Source organism: Henckelia pumila, chromosome 3, assembly GCF_033568475.1.
Source record: "Henckelia pumila isolate YLH828 chromosome 3, ASM3356847v2, whole genome shotgun sequence".
In the NCBI taxonomy this organism is placed as follows: Eukaryota; Viridiplantae; Streptophyta; class Magnoliopsida; order Lamiales; family Gesneriaceae; genus Henckelia; species Henckelia pumila.
The window spans coordinates 15,037,811-15,046,682 of NC_133122.1; the positions used below are offsets into that span (position 1 = coordinate 15,037,811).

Genomic DNA, 8,872 nt, shown 5'->3' on the forward strand with positions numbered 1-8,872 from the left:
AGCAAGAAAGTGAAGCCAATTGCTGTACAATTTCGAAGAAAGCTGCTGACCATTGTAGAGAATTTGAACAACAGTTTTTAGTCTATTCTCGAAGCCTTCGAATCTTCCCAGAAAACTCGGAACGCGGCATCGGTTTGAAGGAGTTTTTTGTCCAAAATTGAGTAGACTTACTGTCCATCTTCGAGCAGAATTTCTGTTCAATTTCGAAGGAGTAATCTACCCAAATTTCAAGCAGTTATCTACAGCAAACAAAGCCAATAAAATCTGTTCGAAGTTGATCCAAGAAGGAGTGCCGAAGTCGATTAAGGAGCTTTAATATTTTTTGCTCACGTTTGAGGTTTTCCCCCAACATCAGATCCTACACGATTTGCTTAAAAAAATCTAATATTGTAAGTGGGCTTTTTCTTTTGCGTGATATAAGTCTCTACATTTATATTCATTCTTGAGTGAGTTAAACTTTATAAAATAAATTACATATGCTTTTGAAAATTCTATCGGCATGATAAGTATATTCGTTTCACTTTGATATACCATTTGTTGGCTATTCGTTATGTTATTTGAAGCATGTTAGAGTTATTTGGAAGTATTTGTGATGCATTGTTAAGAATCGATTTAGAAATGGTTAATGAATTTCTGATGATTTGATTTGATATGTTCTTGATGCGGTGGATTATAATAAGTGTAAATTTGCATTCAGTACCTAAACCCAAACACATATACATGTTTAGTCCCCTGTCAGAAAAATATTTGTTTAAACTCCCTAGACCCACATTTTTTTTGGATGAAAATCGGTACAAAACATTGAAAATAAGGTACGAATACATGATATTCCAGTACAAAACATTGAAAATATGGTATAAAAAATAAGATTTCGAGTATAAAACCTGAACATTTTTATTAATAAGAAAAATATGTCATTAATATTAATATTTTTTAGTATTCAAAAATCATATATTTGTACCAGATCTAACACATTTTATACTCAAATATCATATTTTAGTGCTCTATTTCTGATATTTTGTACTCATTTTCATCAAAACATACAATTTATCATTAATATCAATATTTATCTATATATTTGAGTACTCAAAAATTATACATTTATCCCAGATTTACAATGTTTTGTACTGGAATATCATGTATTCGTACCTTATTTTCAATGTTTTGTACCGATTTTCATCCGAGAAAAAAATGTGGGCCTAGGGAGTTTAAACAAACATTTTTTCTGACAGGAGACTGAACATGTATATGTGTTTAGGTTTAGGTACTGAATGCGAATTTACCGTAATAATAATCTTTTCTTTAGCATCGCCCCTTAGAGGAGTAACATATAGGGGACTGATCAATAAACCATGAAAAATGAGATAATTATCAGTGCACAGTTTGGTTCGTATGTGTGTCAGATTCAATATGTTTAATTTGTTTCGAGATTATGATATGTACATATGTATATTTTGGTGTTTAACATGTCGTATCAGCCCCTACTTGCTGAGTTTTTCCCAAAACACTCACCCCCTTACCTTCTTCCCCGGATAATGAAGAAGATCAGCTAGAAGAGGATCATGAACAACAACTGTTTTGGGATTGGTGATTAAGTTGAGACACGAAGATTTAAGAATTTATTTCAGTTTTATTTCTTACTACGTTATCGCTTCCGCACTTGTGCTTTCTCTGTAAAAATAGTTATGGTTTATGAAATAGACTGGTTTTTGGCAAGATTTGTACTACGAGTCTTGTTGTTTCAATGATAAATTGTTAAACAACGCCGATGTCAACTATACTCGATTTTGGGGCGTGACAGTTGGTAATACAACCAGAGTCTTACGTTTGAAATACATATCATCGTTTAATACAAGAAAATATCTAAATTGGTACGAGTCTTTTTGGATAAAATCTAAGAACAAATTCTCGAAAGTTGAAGTCCAAAATATATAGGGAGTGTTTGGTGGAGCTTTTAATAATCACTTATTAGATTTTAGCTGCACAAAAGTGCTTAATAGTGTTTGTGAACATTTGCTTCTGCTTTAACTTTTAAAATTTTTAATTAAAAGCCAAAAGCAAGCTTGAGATGCTTTTTTGTGCTTCTGCTTTTTTTATATTAATATTGAAAATTAAAATGGGACGCTTGTGCCCTTACAAAACTTTTCACGTTCCATAATTACCCTCCCCATTTTTCACTCACTTTTCTTTTGCATTCACGCTCCTCTTTTAAGCATTCTCTCTCAAAGCTAGCGGCGGCGATTTGGGCATTCTCCTCTCTCGAAGCTAGGGGCGGCGATTTTCTACAGCTAGCGGCGGCGAATTCGAGCATGGTGATTATCTGACATCAAGATAATTGTAGATTCGTCTTCCTTAGGTTATGCAATCCTTATAGATATCTATTTTATTCGTCTGATTTTTGTCGGTCTATGTGTTTCTGTTATTGGGATTGTGATATGTCAAAATTATTCCATCTAGACAAATAGAAGGCTAAGATTGTTGAGTTAGTTGATCCAGTTATTATTTCTTTGTGAAATTCACATGCCAGATGATTCTTTATTGCCCTTTTGTTCATAACCGTGATTTTTGCCCCCAATCTGCCCTAATTCCTTTAGATTACTTTTTCTCACATCAGCTGTGGTGTGTATTTCTCCGTCGTCTGTGAACTTTAAAATTTTCTTTGATTTTTGCTTCTTTGTGCTGCTGTTAAAAATTTTAGACATGAAGAAATTTATTTTATTACATTAATATTACAACGGTCAATGAATGATTATTATTCTAATTTCTAAACACCAGCATTTGGAGATCTTGTTTCCATTTTTTGAAATTTTTGTTTCTCTCGTTGCTTTATTATGTGCTGATGATTATCTCGTTTGCTCAATGTGAAGTCGGATCCACGAAATCTTTAGCATTCTTTATTGCCCTTTAGTTTTTATAAGAATTGTGAATAAGATGTGCTTTTAGGATTGGCTTTGAGTTACTCACGAAGGTGTCATTATTTTTGATAAGCTTAATGCACAATTGATTAAATCAAGATTTGGAATCGTAGCTACCTATTGGATCATACCTCTTAAGAACTAGTCATTATTTTCTAATAAGCTTAATACACAATCATCTCATTTATTATAAAAAGAGAAGTGGTGCCACTGCATGCCAGCGTGAGACCTATACTTTAGCAGCAAGATAATAAAAGATACATGCTTTCTGTAAATATTAAGTTTTAACTTTCTGTAATATATAACAAAAATAACTTCAATGTTTACACGTTTAACTAATGGTTTTTCTCGCATGTTTTTTTTATCAAATACTTTAATGCATTCGGCCTCATTGTTTGACTTGTTTTATGCAGTCATGGATTCACAAATGCCCTGGGCAAGACGTTCTGATACTAATTTTCAGATGTATTCACAACCACTATCACAACCATCTCAAAGTGTTGATGCTAGTAGACAACAAACTACGAGAAGCACTGAGTGTATTGGGAAGACAAATTGGGATCGTGCAAGTACTGAGGTATTTATTAAAATATGTTTAGAGGAGCTCCAAGCAGGGAATAGGCCCGGTACTCACTTTAACAAGTCCGGTTGGGAAAATTTGGTTCGTAAATTTGAAGCACGTACGAGTTGTAAGTATTCAAAGATACAATTGAAAAATTGTTGGGATAGCTTGAAGAAAGAATGGAGTATTTGGAAGACATTATTGAGAGGAGAGACTGGACTAGGTTGGAATCACGAAAAAGGAACTGTGGATGCGACTCCTGAGTGGTGGCAACGAAAGATACAAGTGAGTATTTGTTTATTCAAAACAAGATTAAGCGATTTTATGTTTTGTTTACTATTTGTTTATTTAACACACAATTACATGATTTTATATTTTTATTAGGCACGTTCTGAAGCTGCCAAGTTTAGAGAGAGAGGACCTTTGCTAGTACATGATCAAGATTTATTATTTTTAGATGTTGTAGCTGAAGGGAATAGTGAGTGGGCTCCCAGCTCTGGAATTTTGCTATCACACTTACAAGATGAGCATGAAGATGACATCAATATACTTTCTGGTGAGGTTAATGGACCCGAAATTGACTATACTACTGAAACAAATGACACACAACAAATCAACATGGAGAGTGGTTCATCTAGGAGAAACATCAGAAATAACCCATTTTCTGCTCCCATCCATCATAAAAAGCAAAAGAAATCATCAACCGCAGAAAAAATCGCGAGGTGTCTTGAGCGGATGGTTAATACAATAGAGAGAAAATCACAATCATCTCGCTTGACAACTGATAGTGTATGAAATTATACTATCAAAGATTGCATGGAGGTTTTAGATTGTATGTCAGGAATTGACGAAGGTGGTAGCTTGTGGATGTATGCAACAAGATTATTTTTGAAACCTGCTGTTAGAGAGTTATTTTTAACAATCAAGAGAGATGATTTAAGGCTAAAGTGGTTGCAAGATCAGATGGAAAGGGACATGCAGCGAAGGACTTCTTCCATGACTTCAGCTCATGCATCACGTGGAGAGTCATACCATAATGACAATGCCTCTTTTGGATGATCATCCTTTGAATAGGATTTAAACAAAGTTTTTCTTTTGAATAACTTATGTTGAGGGGAGCACTGTTAAAAAAACTTGTATGGCAGACTTCTTTTGTTTTCATGTTTGTATGGAGTTGTTAATGTTGACATGAGTGAAACGTGTTGGGAGACTTCTTTTGTCTTAATTGATTGCATATGGCAGATGGCAGCCTTATTTACAAATTATATTACTTTGAATATTCTTTTTTTGCTTACTTTATTATATCAACAATGAAGGAATGAAATTGATTGGTACTCTTAAATTTTTCAAAAAACTTGCAAATGTCAGATAGTGAATCAAACAGTGACTCAAACAGCATATTGGATTCTCTTTCTTCTTCATCAGGTTCTGAAGAGTTAGATGACATTATGAACAATGAAAACATCGAAGGTACGGGTTCAAACCCACTTACTAAGAGGAGAAAAAAATTGTTATCTGTGTTTGCAGTTGGAGCAACAATATATTATGAGAAATATTTGCATAAGTCTCCATGTTATGACCGTGAATATAGTGGATGGGCTTCGTTAATATCTATCTTGAATGGAAATCCTCGCCGATGTTACCAATCCTTTAGAATGCATAAAGAGGTCTTTTTTGAGCTATGTGGAATTTTAGTGAATAATTATGGCCTGAAACCCACAAGAAGTGTGACTGTTGAAGAGCAATTGACAACTTTCATGATGATAGTCGGTGTATGTGAAGGGAACAGACAACTACAAGAATCTTTTCAACGGTCTGGATATACTATTAGTATGTCATTTCATAATGTCCTGAAAGCTTGTACAAAGATGTCTCTTGATTGGATAAGGCCATTTTCTGATAACACCACTATTCATCCATATATTCAACAAAATTCCCGATATTTCCCTCATTTTAAGGTAAATAATTATAAATTTTCTTGAATATTTCATTTTATCAAATATTATGTTAATGGTTTATGTCATTTACTTTATACAAATTTTCAGGATTGTATTGGTGCAATCGACGGTATTCACATCAAAGCATCAATACCGTGTCACTTGCAAGTTCCATTTATTGGTAGAAAAGGTAGTCCAACTCAAAACGTAATGGTGGCTTGTGATTTTGATATGTGTTTCACATTTGTTTTGTCTGGTTGGGAAGGGAGTGCTCATGACACTAGAATTTTCTATTCCGCTATAAAAGACGCCTCAAAGAACTTTCCAATGCCACCAAGAGGTTCGTATTACGATAATATTTTAACATAAATCTCTTTAATGATATCTTAATTTCTGCATTGTAATTATATTTATTTTTTTTCAAGAAAATATTATCTAGTTGATGCAGGATATCCTAATATGTTGGGATTTCTTGCTCCATATAAAGGGCAGAAATATCACATTCCACATTTTCAGCGTGCCTCTTCATACAACAGTCATGTTGAGGTCTTCAATCACTTGCATTCATCACTTCGTGGTACTATTGAGCGCACTTTTGGTGTAAGGAAGAAAAAGTTTCAAATTATGAGTAACATGCCTGTCAATATTTCTTGGTTAGACCAGATTGCACTTGTGTCATCCACAATGGCAATACACAATTTTATCAGAAAGACAGATGCAAAGGATGAAGATTTTTTGGAGGCTGATTTAAGAGCAAATAATGGAAATGATTATATTAAACAGAGTGATGCAAACAACTTTGCATCTTACTGTATACAGTCAGATGAGACCATGGACAAATTGAGAGATGATATATGCACATCGATAGTATTTGGAAGGACTGGTGTTCCCTTTTCTAGAACATCAGAATGAACATCACAATATATTAATATTTTTTATTTTTTATGGACAAATATATTGTGAATGGTTGCAGATATTCTAGCAAAATATCGAGATGATTTTTAATTTCTTGTTATATTAATTTGTTGGATGTTATATTAATTTCTTTATTAGAGTTTGCATCTTCAAGAATTTTAATTATTATAGATCGTACATGTTTTTCAATTAATAATGATTTAATTTGTTAATTATTTTATATTTTTTATTTTGCTCAGGTTTAATGAGATGGTCCAACTAAACGGCACAATTTAATCATCTGATGAATAAAAATAAATTTTTTAATATTTTTGGAGATTCTTTTAAAATTTTAATTTTAATTTATATATATATGAGGTTTTTTTTTATAGTTTCTAATAATGGAATTCATAAAATTCTCATCATATTTACTATAAGGATTTATTTTTTTTAAAAAAATAATATTTGCATTGTTTAAAAGTTTTAATTTCCAGAATTTTTAAATATATATATATTCTGTACATTTATGCAAATTTTGTATTTTTATTTTAATTAAAAATCGTAAATAAATTTTCAAGAATTAATTATAGAATTCTTCTATGTTGTCTTGAAGAATTAAAATGGCGGAATTAATTCTACAACAGGTTTTAAAAATATTTTGATGTGGACAATAGTGGCTTTGTTAATTAAAAGAATTAATTAAGTGTTATATAAGTTAAGGATATTGTTGTCATTTTATTTAAAATTAAGCTTAAAAGCATTTTTTCTCCAAACACTTAAACTTTAGCTTGTATTAACTTTTAACTTTTGTTTTCAAACACTATCTACTTTTGCTTATCACCCACTTCTTTATAATCTCTAAAAGAATCACTTTTAAATAAGTAGAAGCTCCACCAAACACTCCCATAATATGGTGGAGATGTATATGCAAATTCCATTGTACAATCCTTCGTATATAAAAAACAATAACCGTTTGATTACATATTGCTCATAACGAAAGAATAAAATCGATCGTTATTCTACTAAAAATTTCACGCTCTTGAACATACATACATAATAAAATTGAAATTTGGTTTATTTTGCTGAACCGAAATTGATTATTGGCTCAGTGTCTACATCGATGGGCCAATATTATTATCAGTTTTCTTGCTGGACTAGAATTGGGTCCAAAGCTTGTGGACTATACTGAAAAGTGTAAACGGTTGGGCCCTGAAGTTGAATTTACTTGTATAAAAATAAAACGTGTTAAAAAGGCAATCAAACAACTAAACAAAGCCTAATGTTTTTATAATTTCATAATATTGACAATGTCAATAGAAACAGATTCCTTGAGACATTTGGTGGGATCCATAAAAGAGATTGCACAGTTGTCAGATGTGAAATTGAAGACAAATTTTCAAAGACATGACTTATTAGTTTAAGCTCTTTAGGTCTTAAATCTATTCAATAAACTCCAGCAGCTACATCAAACCATTGTCTATTAATTTGCAAATATATTTTGAACACACATAATATACACTAAGACACCGCTTGATTTATTGATGAAATGATAAAAACAAAATGACACATACTATAAGTATAATAAATCAATATAATTACATAAGATAATGATGTACGACATAATCTTTTATAAAACTTGATTCAAACATTTGATAAAACAAGGATTGATAATCAATCTGAGACGGAGTCAACGGTGGGTCAGTGATTACACTCACCACCCCTCAACTTTATTTTATTGTAGTATTATATCCTCCAAACATGGGCAAAGCCGGCTAAGAGTTGTATATATGTATAAATATAGGCCCAAAACATTATATATATTAGTAATCAACACAAGCTAAAATTGCATAAATAGTTTATATTATATCTAAAAATAATGAACATTGTTTTATATTTTTAAATTAAAAAATAAATTTGAAAGATGGTAGTTATAAGTAGTGATGGACATTTTTGTTCATCCAGTAATTTGACTAAAGTGGTTATTCTAAGGGGTTCATGCATTATTATATTGTGTGTGTATATATATATATATATACTAGAAAATTTAATGCAATTTGTGCACAAAATTAAATTTTTGCGTGAACTTTATTAAGGTTGAAGTATCTTTGAATTTAATGTAATTTGATGTTTTGGTATGTCACTAACATGATCTTACTTAATATAGTGTGTGTGTATATATATTATGTATAATTTTTAGATTCAAAATTTTAATTTTTATTTATATGCTATTATTTGCATGCTTAGCTGTTCACACTAAACCCAAAAAAATACTAATTATTTTTTTTTATAAATTTTTAGACCCAAATTTTAGATTCAAATTTTTACCTCATCTACACAGTTTGTACAATGTATTTTTTTCACGAGTCACGAGTGTCATGCATTTTGAATGTTGATTAACAACCATTACAATTCATATTACTTGTTTCATATTTCAATTTTTTTACAAAACCCACAATTTCACCAAATTTTAGGACTACTTTTTTCTTTCAATTTTTATCAATTATTAAATTGTTTTTAGATCGTGTCTTTTTTGCAATCAAGAGTGAAAATAATTCATGCTTATT

At 31.2% G+C, this 8,872-nt stretch overlaps 1 protein-coding gene and 1 long non-coding RNA gene across 4 annotated transcripts; both read left to right on the top strand.

The window, feature by feature from the left end:
* The first annotated feature begins 2,235 nt into the window (after positions 1-2,235).
* LOC140893129 (uncharacterized) lies at positions 2,236-4,605 on the top strand. 2 transcript variants are annotated; one of them, XR_012153034.1, is made up of 3 exons: positions 2,236-2,356; positions 3,329-3,762; positions 3,862-4,605. It is a non-coding gene; the product is annotated as an uncharacterized lncRNA (long non-coding RNA). The 2 variants fall into 2 exon arrangements; XR_012153035.1 differs by having other exon boundaries at positions 2,252-2,312.
* Positions 4,606-4,823: 218 nt separating this feature from the next.
* LOC140893150 (uncharacterized) lies at positions 4,824-6,390 on the top strand. 2 transcript variants are annotated; one of them, XM_073302212.1, is made up of 3 exons: positions 4,824-5,435; positions 5,523-5,754; positions 5,854-6,390. In XM_073302212.1, the coding sequence occupies exons 1-3, from the start codon at positions 4,839-4,841 to the stop codon at positions 6,324-6,326; spliced, it is 1,302 nt and encodes a 433-aa protein (XP_073158313.1). In that variant the 5' UTR covers positions 4,824-4,838; the 3' UTR covers positions 6,327-6,390. The 2 variants fall into 2 exon arrangements, with proteins under 2 accessions (XP_073158313.1, XP_073158314.1); XM_073302213.1 differs by having other exon boundaries at positions 5,863-6,390.
* Positions 6,391-8,872: the final 2,482 nt, after the last annotated feature.

What these genes read in the sequence shown, in the direction of transcription:
- LOC140893150 (XM_073302212.1), top strand. Translation starts at nt 4,839, where the DNA reads ATGTCAGATAGTGAATCAAACAGTGACTCAAACAGCATATTGGATTCT. An exon ending in GATATTTCCCTCATTTTAAG is followed by an intron (nt 5,436 to 5,522) that starts GTAAATAATTAT and finishes ACAAATTTTCAG; the next exon opens with GATTGTATTGGTGCAATCGA. An exon ending in CTTTCCAATGCCACCAAGAG is followed by an intron (nt 5,755 to 5,853) that starts GTTCGTATTACG and finishes AATATTATCTAG; the next exon opens with TTGATGCAGGATATCCTAAT.